This window comes from Bombyx mori, chromosome 22, assembly GCF_030269925.1.
Source record: "Bombyx mori chromosome 22, ASM3026992v2".
NCBI classification, from domain to species: Eukaryota; Metazoa; Arthropoda; class Insecta; order Lepidoptera; family Bombycidae; genus Bombyx; species Bombyx mori.
This window is the reverse complement of record NC_085128.1, coordinates 15420070-15444678: the sequence shown is the minus strand read 5'-3', so window position 1 is coordinate 15444678 and position 24609 is coordinate 15420070. Positions and strand designations below refer to the sequence as shown.

At 41.2% G+C, this 24609-nt stretch overlaps 1 protein-coding gene across 1 annotated transcript; it reads left to right on the top strand.

The window, feature by feature from the left end:
- Positions 1 to 1402: 1402 nt before the first annotated feature.
- LOC119630245 (uncharacterized) lies at positions 1403 to 24356 on the top strand. Its single transcript, XM_038018948.1, has 4 exons — positions 1403 to 1642; positions 15239 to 15460; positions 21545 to 23655; positions 24269 to 24356. Exons 1-4 carry the CDS (start codon positions 1403 to 1405, stop codon positions 24354 to 24356), a joined length of 2661 nt encoding a protein of 886 aa, XP_037874876.1.
- The last annotated feature ends 253 nt before the right edge of the window (positions 24357 to 24609 follow it).

Below are 24609 nucleotides of genomic sequence, written 5' to 3'. Positions count from 1 at the left end.
TCAATTTCAATCTGTAGTATCATGCAAATATTTCCGAATCTAAATTTCTCGTATTCATACTATGTATATTTCACCTTTTCAATTGTTCAGGAAGTTGGGAAACTATTCGATAGAGCAAAATTCCTAATGGAAGAAAGTCTCAAGACTCCGAGAGCTTTATGCGGCCTACTTAACGTTATCTTTTAATGTGAACAACAAATAGACTTCACGAATTAATTATTAATGAATTATCCTGAGTTATACTATAATTCTTGGACTTCTTGATACACAATATAATCGTACAAGAGACGCCCTATTTGTCATACGCCACAATAGTGTATTCTGCATATGGAGATATTATTTTATTACCAAAATAAACAAATGCGTATACGAGGAACCTAATCAAGATTGGCTACCTTCCCTGGGGAACGTCAGCATTGCCGGAGTACAGCCATAGTGATATCCCAGTTCCGATATATGTACATACATTAGACTCTGGAACCCATTCCAACTGCCAGACTCTTCTTTCGTCAACATACGCTTCTTAGTGAAATTTTATTGTTAAACTAGCTATACCCGTCCGCTTCGCTGGGCATTTAAAATTAACATTATTATTTCTCACCCCCACAAAGATTCTCATCATTGACGCCCCCACAACTGGTGTAGGAAGTCCAACACTCATATAAATATTAGCCTATCCATTAAGTACATGTATTTTCTACATGGATACCAAGTTTCAAGTCAATTGGGTGCACGGTTCAGTAGTTATAACGGAACATCCGTAAAAACCACTGTAGTTTTATATATTAGTATAGATTAAAAAAAAATAGCAAAGCAAACCAATTCGTATTATTATTTGTTTGTAGTAAAATCGCTTGTTTACCAACGCTAATCTATTTCATAATGTTCTCGGACTTTTTAAATATCATTACTCTACATACATAGTTTAATTAATAAATAATTCATAGATAATGTTATGTATTTCAATATTATGGCCTACCAAAAACTCAATAATTTATTTTCAATTACTTTAAACATACGTGAAATATGCAAATAAACTTGCTACCAATCGCATGATACTCAAATGGTACGTTCTTTCTCATTTCGGCTGTAGCACAAGAATTTATTTGGTCTTATTTTTCTCCTGTGCCGAGATCCGAAATAATTTATTTAAAAAAAATCAAATTCACCAAGTGTATCACTTGACTGACGTCGCTGACCCGAAATATCTTATTTCTAATAATATTTTTTTAGCCAGCACAATATATTTTAGTCTCACGCGATCTTGTTCGTAATTTCCGATTTACTTTTCAATTATGATATCGAATGGCGCGCACTTTAAATTATTTCTTATTTTGTTAAATACAATTTATGAGTATATTTATAAGAAGCTTTAATTTGTTTTCTGACAGCAAAAGGAAACATGCCCGCTAAGTTTCTCACCGCTGGTCGCTTCTTAGCGGATCGCTATTCCGATCCAGCGTTAGATGCAGTTGCGACTCATCTGTCTGTAAGGCCCTCTCTGGGGGCGCTCGGCCAGTTGTTCACAAATCTTCACCATCCGGTTGAGCCTTCAGCTTCGCCCATCCGTCTTGGCAAAGCGGATACGGCTCAGGACAACCAGGACCCTATACCACAAAAACCATACCAAGGAACATACCATGTGCTGTGTAAACATGGATTTTTATTACTTAGATCGATAGACGAGCTCACGGTTCACCTGGTGTCAAATGATTAACGGAGCCCATAGGTATCAACAACGAATATTCCGCTATCCATATTGAGCCATGAGTTCTAGGACTTACTTTTATAGTACAACGGCTGCCCCACCCTTCAAACTGAAACGCATTATTGCTTCATGGCAGAAGTAGGCAGCGGGGTGGTACCTACCCGTGCAGTAAGACGCCATCAGTACTCTCCGGTATACCAAATGTAACTCAAACAGATACATATGCTCTGATAACTTGTTTGAGATGATAAAATGATGCTTGAGAACCAGTCCGTTTTACCATAGAAGCACTCCTCACCGAACTATTAGTTGAAACCACTTAATTCACTTACAGTGCATTTCCAGATCATTTTTACCATCCAGGTGTCTGGACTTAATTTTCTACCGTAGCGATTCCATGACAACTAATTCTATAATCAAAATCAGGAGACTCCTAGCGTCTAACTGTTGGGGGTGGTAACACTAGATTTTCATGACTTGCCGAAATGATTTAAAGTACTTTTACTGATAACTCGCGTGTTTATTATAATTAAAATTATCATAAAAACTAATTATCATGATTAATATCAGATTAATTAAATAAAATATATTTTTACACGTCACGGACGATTCAGTTGTTTGTTGTACGTCGAAATTGAATATTGCTTGAACTGTCTACAGTCTCGCAATTTATGAAAAAAGTTTAACCTTTATGTTTGTTTGTACACAGAAATAATTCAGGCGTGTTTAAAACTTCACTGTTAAAACACAGACAGGTCCAAAGACGCCTTTTGCTTGGGTATATTTAAAATAACTAGAGGTCCCGCAGTAGTCGAAATTCGACAATAACTAATTGGAATTGTAAGTTTGTACACTATTATGAGTGTATTTTATACTTCTATAATCACAAATTTCGCCAAGACTACACTATAAAAAATATTAACAAAGACAAACAATATTTAATCTATTCTCAATTTGACAACAGACGTCAAGAACAAAAGTTTGACAATAAATAGTATGCATGCGTGTGTGCGTCAAATACATGGTATGTAACGTGTGTAATGTTGTCTTTATTGATTTAATGTATCTTTTATGCATTATTTAAAAAAAAATTAGCATTGTGCACTTCTTTTCTATATTCTCTTATAATATTAGCATTGTGCACTTCTTTTCTATATTATATAAGGGTGGAAAATTTCATACTCCTCCGTCCGCGCAATTTTCGTAAAAAGGAATACAAAGTTTTTGCTTCACGTATTAATTTATAGATAATAATTATAAACTTTAACGTTAGGATCGTTTTAAAATCCCACATTTCGAATTTATTTGCGCAATGGATTAGATTATGATTACGATTATATGAGATATGGATTAGCTGTAGTGCAAATATCCTTCAACTTTTGCACCCCAGCTAAATAATCTAATGATTTGGTTAATTAAGTTCCTTTTTTTGTTTCATGTTACATTCAATAACAGGTTTCAATAACCCCCAACACACAAGTCTCACTTTTGATTCTATAACGATAAATTCCATATGTGTATTACTTTTTATATGTATTATCTAACCCATCCATCCACAAAACAACACTAATGACATGCGCACTGGAACTATACAGTATATAGATGTGTGTACATAACGTTATAGTTGTGCTATGTTAGCAAATACGATTACTCAATGTAATGCTATAAAGCAGTTAATACACATATTTCATTACCAAGCTAAATATTTTCATGAAAAGAGTAAACTGTAAACAATACACAAGAGTAAAATATTATTTTATTTATTCAATCAAAATGCAAGGTAGTTTAATAACCTAAAAGTACATAATATTATTATCCGCAAACACGCTTCGTCAGATTATAGAAACAGAGTTATCGGCAACATGCTTCGTCAAAAAGAACAATACTGTTACGCCGGTAAGAGTAACGCCATCTATCGCCGAATAGTCGAACGAATATCGAAGGATCCAGAATGCTCGAGAATTACAACGCCATCTATTGTCAGATAACGGGAACTACGACTAGAGATGTGTGGAATATTCTCGATGATTCTAGGGATGAGGTATCGGCTATAAAAGCGTTGTAGGAATGGCGCGCAGTCAGTATTTGAACTACTCGAAGTGAAACAGCGAAAGGATCACCTGAAGCGAAGCGGAATAAGCGAATTGAGAGTTTTAAGGTGTTTGTGAAGTGTTTTAGTGTTTTAAGTGTTGAATACAGTTTTTAAGTTGTACTTTGGTGAAATTTTATTTATCCCGAGCCCCCAGCGCGTAACAATACTTACGATACTAGTAAATAATACGAGTAAAATAAAAGTCTGGCTCTTTGACTACGAGGCCAGGTGTCGGGATATCGCTTAAAAGACGTGGCAGTTTTAATTACGCGAGTCTATTGGCATTCCGGTCGGTATCCAGTAGCCGGATTGCGTCCGATCAGTGCTGGAATCCGTTCCATTAGCCGGCTCGGCAACTCGCCGGATTCTTTAGCTATTCGGCTGCAGGGGCTGTTGATTTTCTTATTAATGGCTCGTTGGACCCTTTATTTGATTCAGGTAATCGGTTCGAATTTGAATTCCTGCGATGAAAGTTTCGTTTGACGGGCTTTAATTCAAGATAAGATGTTCGATTCAACAACAAATAAGGTTTTATTTCGTAGATCGGGAACGAGTTAATCGCTCAATCGATGTTAAGTGTTTACGGGAGTCCATACGTAAGACAATGTGTATATCGCCAGCCACCCTCAAACATGAAGACCAAGTCTAAATCGTATAGTATATACATATAATACGATCTCTTTCAAACAAGGTTGGAGAAAAGACCTCAGCAGAGGGCAAACGGCTTGGCTATGCCAATAGCATGAGCAATATTCACGGAACATGGTGGTTTATTCTGTCTACGCAATGTTATAATTTTTTATGATTTTTGTGACACGGTGCCTTTCCGCAATCGTGCGATACTTAATTGAAATATTAGAAAGTTTCTCCGAGATTTGAATTGAATATATGTAGTACAGCTGAACTATGTAATAAAAATTGGTTATGTCTTTTAAAACAGACACAAATAAATAAAGGAATAAAATAGAAAAAAAAAACAAGAGCTCGGCTGATTCAGTCTGTTATATGTATAACTATCCTTATTCACCGCGTAATAAGAATTTCAAACGTTGAATCTGAAATTGTTGATATACGACTCTATTCCCCTAATGTCATCAACATACATGGATCGTATGCTTCCTCAACTCATATGCAATTTAATTTTGAATACTGCTAACACGTTTGGCACATAGACAATACACATCTCGTATTATCGTCGGGCAATTTCGAAACATTTCAACTAATAAAAGTTCACGCCCGGCGAGCACGTTGACACCGGTGATAGCTTGGACGCAATTTCAAAACACGCAGCACGGTTAACGTACAGATTTGTTCCGGAAATTTCTATTAAACTTCGCTTATGTTTCCATTCAAAAATACCCCTGAATTTATTTATTGTACTACAGAATTTTATCAGAAAAAAGACACAAAGAGGCGAACGAAAGCTAAACTCATTTAAATTAGTAATTATTATTTTTAAGTGGATTTTTTAGAACTACCCACAAATTCATTCAAAAATAAGGAACTATTAATTTAATTTTATGACAGACTAGCGGCCCGCTCCGGCTCCGCTCGGGTCTTTAACAAAATTTCAACCATACTTGACGTTGTTTTATTTTTTTAAATAAAAGAACACGAATTGCGGCGTAACTATAATAGTTAGACATATACTGTCGCTACACTTTTTGTAAATAATAATGTGTTCTACATAGTCGTAGTACATCAGTTTATGTTGTCATCAATAGTTTTCGCAGGGCACGCGATGTTTGTACGGCGCTCCCGTGTGGTCGCCCGCACTCTCTGCGCGCAATGCAGCTTTGCTGCTACGAGCGCAGCGGGTGCTCGCGGTGAGAGTCATCAGGGGGTACCGTACGATCTCCCGGGAGGTCGCCTGCACCCTCGCCGGTTCCCTTCCTTGGGATCTCGAGGCTGAGGTAGCAGCTGCGGTATACCGGCGCAGAACACAGTCCCTGAGTCGGGGACGGACGCCCGGCCCGTCGGCTGTCGGTCGGTGGAGGCGTGCCGCGCGTCATCTGGCGTACGCCAAGTGGAGGGAGCGGTTGCTGGAGGAGCTTGGCCAAACTTCAGTCACTCGCCGACGCACCCTCGAGGCCCTGGTGCCCGTGCTGGAGGCATGGTCAGATAGACGACATGGCGTGCTCTCCTTCCACTTAACGCAGGTCCTCTCGGGGCATGGTTGCTTCGGGAGGTACTTGTGGAAGGTCTGCAGGAGAGAGCCACATCCGGGTTGCCATCAGTGCGGGCATCCGGACGATGACGCTCAGCACGCACTCGAAGCGTGCCCGCGTTGGGAGCGCTCGCGGCGAGACCTCATCGCGGTGCTGGGGAGAGACCTCTCCTTGCGGGCTGTCATCGCCCGCATGCTAGAGGACCAGAATTCTTGGGAGGCCATGACCAGGTTTTGCGACCTGGTCATGGCGTTCCGTGAGGCTGAGGAGCGCGAAAGGGAGTGGGATCCCTCTTCGGCTTCACAGCGAAGAAGGCGGAGTGGGCGGCACGGGCGCGAAGCTCCCGTTCATCTCCCGTAGGGGTTGTCGGGTGCCGGGTGCGGGGGTGCCCGGTACTCGGCTGTTGGTCCGGTGGTGAGGCGGCGCAAGGTGGCTCCTGTGCGCCGCTCACGGTGTGTCTCCGAGTCGACGTCCTGGGGGATTTCCCCGGGGATGGAGTGCCGTCCTATTAACAGGATGGGTACCGGCGACGGCGAGCCTTCGGCGCGCACTGTGCGGTACCGTGGGTTTCGTGGAGTCGGAGTGGTGGGGCTCGATGGGGTTTAGTCGGTAGTCGTTCTGCGGGGCAAGTGCTTCGCGCGCCTTTTTCAAGGCGTAGTCTCCTGTGAGAAATTGGGGGAGGTGAAGGACCTCGGTCCTTCTCTTCTCCCCTTCTTCCTCTCAGGAGGCGCCGGAGTCCGACATAACCCGGTCCGTTACCCCCTTCGGGTATCCGTAAAAAAAAAAAAAATGGCACGCGATGTAAATAATATTTTAGGTTTTTTTTTTACATCTTGGTTTACATTCTTGTAGTTTTAGTAAGGATTCCTAATTTTTTTCAAAAAAGATGTCATGTAGCCTATGTCACTCGGGAATAGTGTAGCTTCCAAACAGTGAAAGAATTTTTCAAATCGGTTCAGTAGTTTCGGAGCCTATTCTATACAAACAAACAAACAAACCTTTCCTCTTTATAATATTATATATAATATTATTATTAATTATAATAACTATAGAAGTAGAGATAAAGAATCCACGTCCGCAATGATGACGTCATGTTCACGTGCAACATGCAGCGTTCGCTTTGCGGGCAAGAGTCGGAGAAACAAATCTCCATAACCATTAACTTTAAATGCTTTCGCCTCAGAATTTTATTAGCCCATTTAAATTATTTCCTTCGACGTGAATTTTATATATGATTAAATGTCACACTCGGCCCCACGAAGAGTAAGAAACAGCTTCTAATAATAAACGCCGACGGATGAAATAAATCTTATATCTTTAAACGATTCTTGTATATATAAATAAAGTATAAATGTTGTATAAATATGTACATATATAATCTGAATCTCGGAAACGGTCTCCAACGATTTTCATAAAATTTAGTATACAGGGGATTTTGGGGGCGGTAAATTGATCTAGCTACGATTTATTTTCAGAAAATGTTGTTTTATTCGTGTTTTTTTTTAATAATCAACTTTATCGAGAATTTTGACTTTTTCTTTAAATAACCAGTTCATATTTTTTTATTATTCTGTCGGTAAGATCGAAAAATATTATTCATATTATTATCCGCCAAAACAGAAACTTGTATTACTGGTGGTAGGACCTCTTGTGAGTCCGCACGGGTAGGTACCACTGGCTGCCTATTTCTACCGTGAAGCAGTAATGCGTTTCGGTTTGAAGGGCAGGGCAGACTATACTGAAACCTTAGAACTTATCTCAAGGTGGGTGGCGCATTTACGTCGTAGATGTCTATGGGCTCCAGTAACCACTTAACACCAGGTAGGCTGTGAGCTCGTCTACCCATCTAAGCAATAAACAAAAAATATAGCGTAATAAATAGCATAACGTCATATACGAGTATATAGATAAGGTAATAAATGTAGCATGTCATGCCAACATTACTTGCTATTTTCTCATATGCATGTTGCGTATGCATCGCACACATGATATAGGTCAACGATATTATTCAACTAATGGTACTAGTATTCATACTTTTGTTCTGTTACCGACATTCGAAAAAACAAATTGACTATTTCCAATTTTTATATGAAAAAAACTATAGCTACTAAAGTATTTTTAGCGTTTTAACTCTTTGTTTTATAAATATATGTAGTTCATTCTCATTGGAGATAAAAAAAATCACAAAATAATTAATTTTCAACTTTTATTCGGTTTCTTTTTAAAAAATTTAGACCTTTATAAAAAACAGTGAAACGTTGAGTATTTAATCTGTGAGTGACAGGTTCGTAACTTCACAAAGTAACTAAAACAAATAATAAGATTGAATTTCTAAGCTCCTAACAAATGCTGATTATAATTAAAAAGAACAGCTACTTCAATTCGTATAACTTTAGAGGTCAGCATACCTCGAACTCAGTGGCGGATTAAAGGTCCAGAGCGCCCTAGGCAATCACTTTATCGGCGCCCCTGTACCGGCCATAAATGGCCATCATAATACTATAAATTTTAACTAGTTGTTTTTGCAATTACGATGACGTTGTATCATCACACCCTAGACTTTAGTAGACCAGGACATTTAGTTCTTAATCGTCAATATGTTATTTTCTTTATTTATTTAAAAATTCTGAGTTCACGCGCCCCTTGTATATACACGCCCCTAGGCACGTGCCTAGTTTGCCTTATGGATGATCCGCCTCTGTTCGAACTCATATTTAATCAAACAAATCTTTCAAACATTACGTTGCCTTATTGTGGTACGTATTCTAAATAAAATTAGTGCTGTTATATGTGACGGCGTTAACGATATTTCTGTTATATAGCACGTGCAATAGGAGTGACTCACACAAGCCAGGTGCGCCGGCCGTGTCGTTCCACTCGTAAACAACAGGTGCAACAGAAGTGACTCATAAATAAGCCAGCTGCGCCGGCCAGTATAAAAAGGCGGTACGTGCCTCGCAATGGACATTCGTTCGACTGCGTTTGCCCGGTGCACTTACTATATCCTTGTTACGTTGTGTGATTCAGTGACTGTTGTACGTACTGGTTAAAGTTGGACAAGTGTTAAAGTGAATTGTTAAGATAACATATTGTTGATTAAATCAGAAACCAAAGGTGACTTCGTTTTACTTGGTGTTCAACAAAATAATGTCTACCCTCAAGCTTATATATGTAATAATTAAAAATAAAATACACAGAGTGCAATTTTTACAATTTTTATTTATTTATTGCTTAGATGGGTGGAGGAGCTCACAGCCCACTTGGTGTTAAATGGTTACTGGAGCCCATAGACATCTACAACGCAAATGCGCCACCCACCTTGAGATATAAGTTCTAAGGTCTCAGTATAGTTACAACGGCTGCCCCACTCTTCAAACCGAAATGCATTAGTGCTTCACGGCAGAAATAGGCGGGGCGGTGGTACCTACCCGTGCGGACTCACAAGAGGTCCTACCACCATTAATACAAGTTTCTGTTTTGGCGGGTTTTTTGTGTCCACCACAGATGACATCGCTGTGAAGCAGTGAACGCTGCCAGTGGATGTAGACATATCTATATTTTACTACTGTAGTTCACCACAATGTTTGTGGTTTTCAAACGGGTTCTTTGATTGTCATATCTTTTCCATTGTGAGTAAATATTTTTTTTATGCCAAAGCTTAGTCTACCTTTCCCTATTCTAATAAGCTTTTATTATTATAGCTTGGTATATACGTATGTATATTCGTTCGTTTGTATGTAACAGAGTTTTTAAATGTAATTTCAAGACATGCGCTTAACTTGGACATTTTTACACGCACAACGACTGATAAGGAGAATATTAAAACTAACTTCGGTAAAGAAAAATTAGTTATTTTTACTTCGGTTTGTTAATGAAACTATTATACATTTGTATTACTTGTAATAGTTTTTCACAATGAGCTTTAGTTTTTTACGTGCCGTTTCATCTTAAACCTTTAAACGAGCAATTCTTGTATATATAATCTGAATCTCGGAAATGGCTCCAACGATTTTCATAAAATTTAGTATACAGGGTATTTCGGGGGCGATAAATCGGTCTAGCTACGATTTATTTTAAGAAAATGTTGTTTTATTCGTGTTTTGAATAATCAACTCTTCCCGACATCTATTGGCGAATAATAATACTATTTTTCTTAATTGAGGGCAACTAACCGCTTTAAATATGGCGTTATCAAAAACAAACACAGATGAAAATAATTATAGCTGTCAAATTTCAATGCGGCCACTCGTACAAAAAAAAATACACTAAATTAAAATACTACACTCACTTAGACATCTATTGCAAAACGACTTTATTGAAATTTTAAATCATTTCTGTTTTTGCCCGACCCTAAAAGAAACCCAAGGAATTCCTTTGACGGGTATTTTTAAAGTTTTATTCTAGTAGCTGACATTAAGCTTAGAGGCTGAAGCATAGCAGCAAGCTTTAATGAAAGCTGTGCTAAAGCTAATCACCGTACTATCCGGCGGCCAAGCTTTGTACCTAGTATCCGGAACACCGATGTTTTCCTTTAAGCAGTTGATTAATCCGGTAACTACCAAATGAGCAAGGATTTTAAGTTAAAAAATATTTATCACGACGAACCAAGGATTCTGTCGACACAACGGTCGATATTTTTTTTTATTGCTTAGATGGGTGGACGAGCTCACAGCCCACCTGGTGTTAGGTGGTTACTGAAGCCCATAGACATCTACAACGTAAATGCGCCACCCACCTTGAGACATAAGTTCCAAGGTCTCAGTGTAGTTACAACGGCTGCCCCACCCTTCAAACCGAAACGCATTACTGCTTCACGGTAGAAATAGGCGGGGTGGTGGTACCCACCCGCGCGGACTCACAAGAGGTCCTACCATCAGTAATGTAGTATATCTATATTAATGCAAGTATATTTGTTTTACTCGTACGGTTTTTAAGAAGATTATTTCATTATCAAAAAGCTTTAATCTTCAATTTTAGTTCTAATATTATTTATGCTCTACACTTGTGCTCGGGGCGTGGCGCGTGTCCCCGAAAGTGAGCTGCGGGCGCGGAAGGCCCATTCTCGGCGGTCCGTGCTCGAGTCGTGGTCGAGGCGATTGGCCAACCCCACGTGGGGGCTACGGACCGTCGAGGCGGTTTACCCGGTCTTTGATGACTGGGTGAATGTGGCGAGGGACGTCTCACCTTTCGTCTGGTGCAGGTGCTGACCGGGCACGGATGCTTCGGGAAGTACCTGCGCCGGATAGGGGCTGAGCCGACGACGAGGTGTCACCATTGTGGACACGACCTGGACACGGCGGAGCATACGCTCGCTGTCTGCCCCGCTTGGGAGGTGCAGCGCCGTGTCCTGGTCGCAAAGATAGGACCTGACTTGTCGCTGCCTGGCGTCGTGGCGTTGATGCTTGGCAGCGATGAGTCATGGAAGGCTATGCTCGACTTCTGCGAGTGCACCATATCGCAGAAGGAGGCGGCGGGGCGAGTGAGGGAAAGCTCTCCTCACTACGCAGAAACCCGCCGCCGCCGAGCAGGGGGTCGGGACCGGGGTCGTATCCGTGACCTGGCCCCCTAAGAGCTAGGGGTCCCACCCGTTTTGTGCGGGGAGAGACCCAGACGTGGGGTGGCGTGCTTGCACGCTCACCCGCAATAGGAAGCCGGGTGATGGCAGACCGCGTTCCCCCGACCGCTCTGGGGGAAGGTGTAACGCGGCGCCATCAAAGCGGGCTCTCGGCCCGCTGAACGAGGGAACCGGTGGTCGTGTCGCTGGCGGCCGCCGGTCCAGCGTCCGTGGGACGGTGGGATGGATGTAATGTGCTCTGCGTCAACCCTGTCCCGCCGTTTCAATAGCCCCGACTGGGCTCCGGCCCGGTCCGAGGTAGGGCGCCGGTTGTGAGCGGCAGGAGTTTTTAGTGAGGTTCAACTCCCACATACCCCACCTGCCGCGCGGGTGGGGATCCGGCGATTTTCTCCTGTGGAAAAAAAAAAAAAAATGCTCTACACTTGAAACCTATCTATACTAATATATAAATCTACAGTGGTTTTTACGGTATTCCGTGATAACTACTGAACCATGCATCCGATTGACTTGAAACTTGGTATCCATGTAGAAAATACATATACTTAATAGATAGGCTAATATTTATATGAGTGTTGGACTCCCTAATAATAATGACAATAAATAATAATGTTAATTTTAAATGCCCAGCGAAGCCGGCGAGTATGGCTAGTGTAATTATAGAAATTGTTAAATTGAAATGTACTGGAAGAAACTTATGTATAACTTCAGTGCAACCTTTGTTATGTTACCTGTATATACATATATATGCCGTATTGTGTACCAACAACAAACTTCTGAAGTCGTCGTGGCCTAACGGATAAGACGTTCGGTGCATTCGTGTTGAGCGATGCACCGGTGTTCGAATCTCAGGCGGGTACCAATTTTTCTAGTGAAATACGTACTCAACAAATGTTCACGATTGACTTCCACGGTGAAGGAATAACATCGTATAATAAAAATGAAACCCGCAAAATTATAATTTGCGTAATTACTAGTGGTAGGACCTCTTGTGAGTCCGCGCGGGTGGGTACCACCGCCCTGCCTATTTCTGCTGTGAAGCAGTAATGCGTTTTGGTTTGAAGGGTGGGACAGCCGTTGTAACTTTACTGAGACCTTAGAACTTATGTCTCAAGGTGGGTGGCGCATTCACGTTGTGGATGTCTATGGGCTCCGGTAACCACTTAACACCAGGTGGGCTGTGAGCTCGTCCACCCAGCTAAGCAATAAATAAAAAAAAGATAAAAATACTATCTATAACTAGTCAGGTCATAAGTATTGTCACACAGTAAAAACTTTTCTTTTAGAATGCTGGCCACAAAAAAGTTTATTGAATTCGAATTTCGAATTGTTCATGAAAATAAAAATGTATACTTTTAGAATTTTACTCATTTTTAAATATGGAGTGGACGCTTAAAGAAGACCGTGTTGCAGTTATTGCGTTGCATCGTTGCGGTTACGCGCCAATTCAAATTTTTAACATACTGAAAATTTTGAATATAACCAAAAGATTCGTTTATCGTACCATCAAACGATACAATGAAGACTCTAGTGTAGATGACAGGTCAAGAAGTGGTCGCCCTCGGTCTGTTAGGACTCCAGCAGTGATAAAAGCTGTGAAGGCGCGAATTCAAAGAAATCCCAAACGTAAGCAGAAACTGTTGGCCCTTCAGATGGGGTTAAGCAGAACCACGGTGAAAAGGGTGTTAAATGAAGACTTAGGGCTTCGGGCATATCGAAGAAAAACAGGACATCGTTTGAATGCTCATCTAATGGACCTGAGACTGAAGAGATGCCGCGCTTTGTTGAAGCGGTACGCGGGAAAAAAATATCGGGAAATTCTTTTTTCGGATGAAAAAATGTTTACCGTAGAAGAGAGCTACAACAAACAAAATGATAAGGTGTACGCACACAGTAGTGAAGAAGCGAGCAACCGTATTCCGCGTGTCCAACGAGGTCATTTTCCATCCTCGCTCATGGTATGGTTGGGAGTTTCTTATTGGGGCTTAACAGAGGTACATTTTTGTGAGAAAGGTGTAAAAACGAATGCAGTTGTGTATCAAAATACAGTCCTGACGAACCTTGTGGAACCTGTTTCTCATACCATGTTCAATAACAAGCACTGGGTATTCCAACAAGATTCGGCGCCAGCTCATAGAGCGAAAAGCACACAAGACTGGCTGGCGGCGCGTGAAATCGACTTCATCCGGCACGAAGACTGGCCCTCCTCCAGTCCAGATTTGAATCCGTTAGATTACAAGATATGCCACCCCTTGAGGAAAAGGCGTGCTCAAAGCCTCATTCCAATTTGGAGTCACTCAAGACATCCTTGATTAAGGCAGCCGCCGATATTGACATGGACCTCCTTCGTGCTGCGATAGACGACTGGCCGCGCAGATTGAAGGTCTGTATTCAAAATCACGGAGGTCATTTTGAATAAACTTTAGTGTCATAAGAATCTATGTTTTGTTAAGTTCATTTTGGTATATGAATGGTTACATAATGAATAAACTTGTTTCAATTATTTTACATTAAACATGTGACAGAATTTATGACCTGACTAGGTATATTAATACGTGAAGCAAAAACTTTGTATCCCTTTTTACGTAAATTGAGCGGACGGAGGAGTATTAAATTTTCCACAGTTTTAGAGAATATAGAGAAGAAGTGCACAATGCTAATATTTTTTTTAAATAATGCATAAAAGATACATTAAATCAATAAAGAAAATATTACACACACTACCATGTATTTGACACACACATAGACTCTTTGTTTATTGTCAAACTTTTGTTATTGCTTAAAGTTTGTGGTCCAATTAAGAATAGGTTAATATTGTTTATCTTTATTAATATTCGTCTATAGTGTAGTCTTGGCTAAATCTATGACAATAGAACCATAACAATGTTTAAACATAAAATTTCAATTGATTAAAGTCGAATTTCGACTTATGCGGGACCACTAGTAAATTTTAAATGAGAATAGTTACTTCCGTAGTCAATTAACCGTCACCGAATCGACTTCTGTCTACACCGTAACGAAATTAGAGATTTCCCAGAACGTACCTATATATCAGAAAAACTTCTCCCAAGTCTCCGAGCAGTGGAATCGCTAATGCTTTTGTTAATGATCCAAGTTAGAACTTGGACTGTGCTTAATTAACTCGATTCGTTATCGACTGCGTACAACATCGAAGTCATGCAATCTGGTAGTGGGAAATGGATATGTCTTGATCATTAGCTCCACGTTCTGTTCAATAAAGGCGCAAATAACGTCAACGGCCTAACTTTTACTGGTGGTAGAATGTCTTGTGAATCCGTTCGAGTAGGTACCACTGCCTATTTATGCCGTGAAGCAGTAATGCGTTTTTTTTTAATTGCCCTTGTAGGCAGACGAGCATACGGCACACCTGATGGTGAGTTACCGTCGCCCATGGACTTCAGCAATCCCAGGGGCAGAGCCAAGCCGCTGCCTACAAGGGAAGGGCTTCGGGAAGAGTGAGACAGCTGTTGTAAAGTGTTGTACTGTAGAAACTAAAACCTTAGAACTTATATCTCAAGGTAGATAGTGGCATTTACGTTATAGATGTCTATAGGCTCCGGTAACCATTTAACATCAGATGGGCGGTAAGCTTGTCCACCCATCTAAGCAATTAAAATAATAAAAAATAACGAACAACAAAGACTCGCCTCACTTGAAATATGATTGACTAATGGCAGGAATGTATAGGACGACATACCGACGGAGAACACAGTCCTCAACTCGGGAACGGACACCCGGCCCGTCGGTTGTCGATCGATGGAGGCGTGCTGCGCGTGGTCTGGCGTATGCCAAATGGAGAGAGCGCTTGCTGGAGGAGCTCGGCCGAACTTCGGCCACTCGTCAGCGCACGCTCGAGGCACTGGTGCCTGTGCTGGAGGCATGGTCGGACCGGCGACACGGTGAGCTCTCCTTTCGCCTCACCCACGTCCTCTCAGGGCATGGATGCTTCGGGAGGTATCTGTGGAGAGTCTGCGGAAGGGAGCCACATCCGGGCTGCCACCAGTGCGGGCACCCGAACGATGACGCTCAGCACGCGCTAGAAGCGTGCCCACGGTGGGAGCACCCGCGGCGAAACCTCGTCGCGGTGTTGGGGCAGGACCTCTCTTTGCGGGCTATCGTCGCCCGTATGGTAGAGGACCGGAGTTCGTGGGAGGCCATGGCTGGGTTCTGTGACTTGGTCATGGCGCTTCGTGAGGCTGAGGAGCGCGAAAGGGAACGGGATCCCTCTTCGGCTCCTCAGCGCAGAAGGCGGGGTGGACGGCGCGTGCGAGAGGCCGCCGCTCAGCCCTCGTAGGGACTATCGAGTGCCGGGTGCGGGGGCGCTCGGCACTCGACTGTTGGTCCGGTGGTGAAGCGGTGCAAGGTGGCTCCTGTGCGCCGCTCGCGGTGTGTCTCCCGAGACGAGGTTCTACGGGATTTTCCCGGGGATGAAATCCCGTCTTAACATTAGTATGGGTACCGCCTAAGGCGAGACTTTCGGCGCGCATCGCGGTACCGTAAGTTTCGTGTAGTCGGTGTGGTGGAGCTCGATGGGGTTTAGTCGGTAGTCGTTCTGCGGGGCAAGTGCTTCGCGCGCCTTTTTCAAGGCGTAGTCTCCTGTGAGAAATTGGGGGAGGTGAAGGACCTCGGCCCTTCTCTTCTCCCCTTCTTCCTCTCAGGAGGCGCCGGAGTCCGACATAACCCGGTCCGTTACCCCCCTCGACCGGGTATCCGTAAATGGATTCCCCAGCGTTAAAAAAAAAAAAAAAAAAGGAATGTATAGGACGGTGGTAATTTCTCATGTCATGTAATCAATTTGGTACGTAATAATTTTGTTGTAGAACAACATGGTTGCATGCGACAGCCTTGGGTAGGATCACACCATAAATATCATAAAAGATCACATCGAATTTCCCCGGATTATGGAGTGTAACGGTCTCTGATACAAACTTACCAGACTATTCATTGAAATCACTAACTTAATTAGGTTTTTCAATCGACAAAACTATCTGCTATGATGCCCTCTGGTTCCTGGCTTTCCTTTCATCATCACCTTTCCCGAATAGCATCAGCAGTTGTGATCCTTTATTAGAGAACAATCCCCTCCCTATCCAGTCAGTCCTATTCCTAATTCCACACGGCACGGTTGCCGTCATTAATCGTCGTGAAATCTTTATATATTCATTTCGTCAATAAAATCTTTTTTAAAAGATATTTTTTCAATACCGTATAACAGATCGAAACAAAGAAAAAAAACCGACGAATTTTAGTCTATTCACGTCCATCTTTACGCTTTCATTAGTTTAATTTACAAATGTAATTGTAGTAAGTCTTGGTTAAATAAAAAGACCGACCGCGTTGTATTTTTAAGCAGCAAAAGGTAAAGAAAGATAAGACTCCCTTTGTGGCGTTCGGTTGATTCGAATGCGTGTGTGTGACTCGGATTCTTAAAGCCGTTTTTATTACAGCGTAATAAACGTTAAATAAATAAAAGATTTTTATTTATTTCGTGATTTATATTATACGTGCCGCCTTTATTTCATTTCTGTACAAAAACTTGACGTTTTTTATAAATCTACTTTTTCTTTTTTTTTTTATTGCTTAGTTGGGTGGACGAGCTCACAGCCCACCTTGTGTTAAGTGGTTACTGGAGCCCATAGACATCTACAACGTAAGTACGCCACCTACCTTGAGATAGCTCTAAGGTCTCAAGTATAGTTACAACGGCTGCCCCACCCTTCAAACCGAAACGCATTACTGCTTTACGGCAGAAATAGGCGGCGTGGTGGTACCCACCCGTGCGGACGCGCAAGAGGTCCTACCACCAGTAAAAGCAGTTTTGTTTACGATAGTTACTAGACGTATGCGTTAACTGGTTGTCAATTGAGTTTCTCTTCGGATCTTCTCAGTGGGTCGCGATTCCTATCCCATGGTAGATTCTACGAAACACTGCTCTTGCTAGGGCTAGTAATAATAATAATAATAATAATGTTTTTATTGCAAGTAACCATGACTCATATAAATTGTTAATAAGACTTAGACCTATGTTAGTAGTTATATTTACATCACAATGAATTACTGTCGTAACATCCCATAGGAGATATCACTCTGCTTACCAGAGATGCACACCTCTTACGCATGGTAGCGTAAAAACAATCTATGTGCGCGTCTGCAAACATCCCTGATGCGCTACAAAAGCGGGGCAGCACCACCAGCACCCTAAACGCGTTATTATATTGAACACGGAGAACTAGTGCTAGCAAATTCTCTCAGGTTGACCCGTGAGCTCACTTACCCGTCCGGGCGTAGCTGAAATAGCCTCTTAGGCTACCAGCGAATAGTTAGGAAAAAAAGCTGGTTACTAAAACCCCGGACTTCGAATGCACTCTCGGAATGCAGGTGAAAATAAGCTGCTTAGTGGTAAAAGTATTTTTTTTATTGTCCTTGTAGGCAGACGACGAGCATACGGACCACCTGATGGTGAGCGGTTACCGTCGCCCTTGGACTTCAACAATACCAGGGGCAGAGCCAAGCCGCTGTCTACCGACTAAGTATACAGCTCATATGCGTCCTATTTTTGATAGACTGAACTGAATTTGTGCCGGCCACAGGAGACAAAGAACGGACTAAGCGCCTTTAGCCTGCTTGGATTAAAACACGAAAATGTGTAACGGAAAAGTGACTAATAAAATTAGACAACAACAGAAGAGATAGGATAGAAATAAATATGTAGTACAAAACGTGTATATAATGTATTGCTGTGGCAATATTAAATGTCAAGTATATAAGAGTGTTTGATTAAAGAGCTCTTTATAAAGGGTCATTAAGTTAAGACTATTACGACTCTGTAGAATCATGTTCCGAAGAGTCGTTTTGAAGCTAAAGTTCCAATTTGATTTTGACAAGTTTATGTTTAATTCACTACACGTCTTGACCTCGGATGGCTATATATGTATGTATGTACATCATTATCGGCCCATAGATGTCCACTGCTGGACATATGCCTACCTCAGCTCCACAATACCTATAAGTTTATTATTAAATCACAAAATCGTCATATCGTCCTAATAAGGCCAGTTTCCAAGCCATTTATGTCTAGACGGCAGTGATCATGTGAATTAACATACTGCCTGCCCTTTAACAATTTGGTTTTCACTAACTTGCTCCTACTCCATTTTACACGTGTATCATTGAATTTGCTATGCGCTATGACATGTCCTTCTTCAAACGAGGCTTGTGGAGAGTATTAAGCGGTAGGCAGCGGCTTGGCTCTGCTCCTGGCATTGCTGAAGTCCATGGGCGACGGTAACCACTCACCATCAGGTGGGCCGTATGCTCGTCTGCCTACAAGGGCAATAAAAGAAAAAAAAAATTAAAACGATTTATCGATGAAATTAGCATACGGAAGCATTTCCGTGGCCTGCCAACTTCCCGGCAGATTATAAACTTCGTTTCAAAACAGGCTCGCAACTTGAAAACACCCCGCAGCTATCGGCCAAACAATAACACTATAACTCCACGGAACACGGACGGGCAATTCGAAATTCATCACGGATTATTATTTAAGCAACAAATCTATTAATCCGGGCCTTCGGGAGCGGAATACATAAATCAATTAACCCATACAAGACGGGTCGTGTCGAGACCTGGAGCCCATTTCGGGGTACGGTACCCTATTTTAGCGACAGCGTACCCCCGGGCCGTCTCAATCGTCTCCGGTTTAATTCAAATATTACTTGCGGAATTGAAGTCCGATGTTGGCCATTAAAATAACGTGAGCGTTAATGGAATGGCGATTGAAATAATACTACTACCCAAATGAATTTGGAGCAATCGTTCTTTGATTTTTAGAATTGTATAAAATGTTATTGTACAAACAGAGCGAGAATTTCGGTATGCGTAGCCACATTATAAGACGCCCAGCATACTCGTATCAATCTGCTGCTGCAGATACAATTTTTTCTAAAGCGATACCTACGAAACATATTTATATTCACGAATGACATTTATATCTTTGTATACAATTTGCGTTGCCCTCGACATATCGCTAGCTTGCTGGCCCCCAGGAAATCGCGGCTCTTTATATATTTACATAAAACCAATTACAGCGGTGACCGTCATGCTTAACGGCACTCGGCACTATACGACGGATATAATTCAATTGTTTATTACCTAATAGTAATCTGTGCCAACCTCGAAGATAGCGTTTCGTTCTTTAACTTCTACAGTACTTACTGTAATTAAAAAATCAAACCCATCTGTCAAGCCAAAACACTTTTTTTTTCCTACCTATGCTGATAGCCTTGAGAGACTATTTCAGCTTCGCCTTGACGTTTAGGTGATCTCACGGGGTTCAAACTGGTAGTGTTGCTAATACTAGCCCTAGTAAGAGCAGTGCTTAGCAGAATCTACCACCGGATCGGAAACGCGACCCACTGAGAAGATCCTGCGAGAAACTCAGTGGGCTGTGTCTATGGGTTAATTCGGACGGTGACCGGTGCTTGAGGTACCTAAAAGCACCGTCAATGGATCGGGCAGATCCGTAATGACGCCTTTAGGGCGACGTCAACTGTTTACCATTCGGTCCGCAGGATCGGGTATGGTCAAAACACGTGGCGTCACTGGAAACATGTATAGAGCTGCCTTCATATTACGCATCACTAGTGCTAACGCAAATTGCGTATTTCAATTTTATTATTGTAATTTTAGAATATTTCGATACTAATACATCGAACGCCATTAACAAACCAACGCTTCTCTTAATTTATCAATTACTAAAAGACTTGCAAACAATTAAAATTGTAATTCAGAAAGAATAAAACATGTGGCAATTTCCCTGAATAAAGTTGCTTCTTTTACTCTCTAGTTCATATGCGACTAATCGATTTGTGTTGTTACTAACCTTATACTCTTTGCTAATTACGATATTTTTACTTGTCAAAAGTGAAGTCAGTCGCACAATAAATGTCGTTGCAACCACACACAGTTTTTCTTTACGGATAGTACGCAAACCAAATTGAACCTTAATTACATCATTCATATTGGTCAAATTCGAGCGGATTTTTTTGAACATACAAGCTATCGAAAATGGACGCCGGTCAGTGAAAATATTGTTTTCCAGTAAACCGTAAACCACATTCCAGTGATTTAAAGACAAATAATTTATACATAATTTATAAATATTACAATTTTATTCCGTTTTCTGGTTGGACGGTACTATGGATGAACTTTTGAACGTTTTAGAAGATACCGCTGCGCTCTTAAACAAAACTCAAATTAATTTAAAGAAATGTCCAAAAGCTAGATTGACAAGAGGTTATGTAGAAGCAAGAATCAAATGTATCGAAGACTATTGGACTACATTTAAGCAAACGCATCTACAATTGGTAAAAATAACACCGAAAGAACAAAGACAAGAGTTACCATATTTTCAAAATGAAGATTACTTTGTGTTCGAAGATTTGTATCTCGTCTTGTTAGCCGATTTAAAAGATCTTTTGCAATCTTTCACACAAGCAGCCGCGCCGAGTACTTTAACGTCCTCACCAAATAATTCTAAGATTATTGCGGATACCGAAAACCTTGTTCGGTTACCGAGAATCGAATTACCTAAATTCACTGGAAACTATGAAGATTGGCCTACGTTTCAAGACCTATTTACCTCCTTAGTGGATAAGAACCCGGCTTTAAGTGACGTACAAAAGTTATATTATCTTAAGAGTGCAGTCAGCTGCGAGGCAGAAACATTATTAAAACCTATTCAAGTCACGGAAAACAATTATAAAAAAGCATGGAATATTTTGAAGTCAAGGTATGGAAATAAACGATTAATAATTAACTCAGTGTTGAAGAAATTATTTAATCAGAAGAAAATTAATTCTCAGTCTGCAAATCAATTAAAAAATTTATTAGACGTCACGACAGATTGTTTGAATAATTTAGAAAATTTAAACATACCTACGAGCTCCTGGGATCCTATAATTATATTCCTTGTGATACAAAAGTTAGACCCGGAGTCTCACAAAGAATGGGAGCAGACAGCTTATTCAAAATTAGAGGACGAACTACCAACTTGGGAGAATTTTAAGGATTTCCTGCAGTCAAGATACCGTACCTTAGAACTTGTATTGTCCGTGTCAGGGACTTGTAGCAGCCGTGACAAACCTGTAAGAGAACGTTCACATTTACTAACTGCCACAGCCACCACGTCACAGCCAAATGAAAGAACTTGCGTGCTCTGTAAAGAAAAACATACATTATGTCATTGTAAGAATTTTACCAAACTGCAACCTGAAGAAAGAGCTGATTATGTCAAGACCAACAATCTGTGTTTTAACTGTTTGGTGCCTGGGCATTCTGCTTACCAGTGTAAGTTACAAATGTCCTGTCGCTTATGTAGAAGACGGCATCACACTCTTCTCCACCGCCATCAAGACTCGGCACAAACTGAGGAAAAGAATCAACCGAGTGCATCTCACCACGGGGTAGAAGAGAAAGAAGAGGTTATAAATAGCATGGTGGCGTCACATCACAGAACTAAGCAAAGTACAGCACTACTAGCCACAGCCATGGTTTTAACGAGGAACGAGCATAACCAAACCGTTGTTCTTCGTGCGCTAGTAGACCAAGGTTCGCAGGCTTCATTTTTAAGCGAGAAGGCGGCTCAAACGCTCAAACTTACCAGGCAATCAGCGAGAGGAAGTATTATCGGGGTGGGATCTACTAGGACTAATGTTGATCACGTGGTTCAACTTAAGATTGGCTCCCGCTGGAATCCAAGCTTCGAAATCAACATACAAGCATATGTTATGAGTAAACAGTTGACCACAAAGATCCCCTCCAAAGCTGTAACTGTCACACATTGGCCACATCTAGAAGGACTCAACCTGGCAGATCCAGACTACTACCAACCAGGTTCTATAGACTTACTTCTTGGTGTTAAAGAGTATGCACAGATTGTGCAACCAACACTTATTAAGGGCCCTCCAGGTTCTCCATGTGCCCAAGAAACCAACCTGGGGTGGATCCTCTTCGGAGAAATCGATAATAGCCGTGAAAATGAATCATTTCTGGTCCTTCATCATCAAGTCCATATAGATCATATGTTGAAATCCCTCTGGGAAATTGACAATGATAAAAAGAGAATATTAACAAAGGAAGAAAAGCTATGTGAAACAATATATGAAAGCACACATACGAGAAATAGTGAAGGAAGATATCTAGTAAGGCTGCCATTTAATACAAATAATCCAATTTCGATTGAAGGAAATACGAAGGAAATAGCTAGAAAAAGGTTACTTCAACTAGAAAGAAGATTTAAGAAAGAAACTAAACTGAAAGAAGATTATACAAAGGTCATGCAAGAATACATAAAAGCTAACTACATGGAAGAAATACCTAAGAATGAAATAAATGAGAGAAAATCAGTATACTTACCTCATCACGCCGTGGTACACGCAGACAGAGAAACTTCTAAGACACGCGTAGTATTTGATGCTTCAGCGAAGGGCTCTAACTGCGTTTCTCTAAACGATGAATTGCTTGTAGGTCCGCAACTGCAAGAGAACTTAAGGAACATACTTATGAGATCGAGATTACATCGTGTTTGCTATGCAAGTGATATACAAAAGATGTACCTGCAAATATTACTTTATGAAGAAGACGCCGATCGATATCAACGCCTTTTGTGGAGAGAGAATGATACAGACCCGATTAAAGAATATCGTATGCTTCGTGTTACATTTGGTACAGCGGCGGCCCCTCACCTGGCTGTAAGAACGCTTCACCAGGTAGCTGACGATGAGGGTCGAAATCATCCAATGGCTGTTCGAATTATTAAAGAAGATTTTTACATGGACGATCTAATGTCGGGGGAGAGCAGTGCTCCTGAAGCCATAAAGAGAGCACAAGAAGTAGATAATATTCTACAGAAAGGTGGATTTGTATTATCAAAATGGTCATCCAATTCTGCTGAATTTTTGAAATCTATAGAACCAAACAAACGTACATCTCGAGCACAGTTGGATTTTAAATTAGATGGAAATGTACAAGCTCTAGGTTTGATCTGGAACCTGGGCACGGATCAGTTTCAGTACAAGGTTAACTTACCAGCAAGGTCAAGCAGTATTACAAAGAGAGGCATACTATCTGATATTCAAAGACTTTTTGACCCACTGGGATGGATCGCCCCTAGCTTGATTTTGGCTAAGATACTCATACAAAGGCTATGGCTAGAACCGATTGGCTGGATGACGAGATTAACCAATCGCTGTTACACGATTGGCTGACAAGAAGAGAAGACTTTGAACATGTAAAAGAGATAGGTATTCCAAGATGGCTAAACACAGTAAGCACACAGATGGAAAACATCGAGGTTCATGGTTTCAGTGATGCTTGCATGAAAGCCTATGCCGCGGTAGCTTACATTCGTGTGAAGAGGGAAGATGGTTCAGTATTCACCAATCTATTAGCTGCCCGTACTAGAGTGGCACCACTCCGTACCGTGTCTCTACCACGCCTGGAGTTATGTGGGGCGTTGTTATTAACAAGGCTACTTAAGCAAATAGAAAATGCAATGCGTATACGTACTTCTAACATCTATGCATGGACAGACTCATCAATTGTTCTTGCATGGCTATCTGGTGATCCTCATAGATGGAAGACATTCGTGGCGAACAGGGTCGTAGAAATTGTAGAAAATGTAAACACACACCGATGGTTCCATGTAGCTTCGGAAGAGAATCCTGCAGACATCGGGTCGCGGGGCATGCTGCTGGCGGACTTGAAACAGAAAGAGTTGTGGTGGACAGGGCCTAAGTGGTTATGCAAAAAAGAAATAATATACAGTAAGCCTGGAATAACGGAAACAGAATTAGAAATGAAACCAATAAAATTAAATACTTACCACAATACAGAAGAACTAAAACTTATAACCGCTCAGTTTGAAGATTTTGATACGTTACCAGAATTACTAAAAACTATTATTTACTGTAAAAGATTTTTAAGATACAAAAGTAATTTAAGTACGAACAAGGAAATAACTACACAAGAATTAGAAGAGGCGCTTATC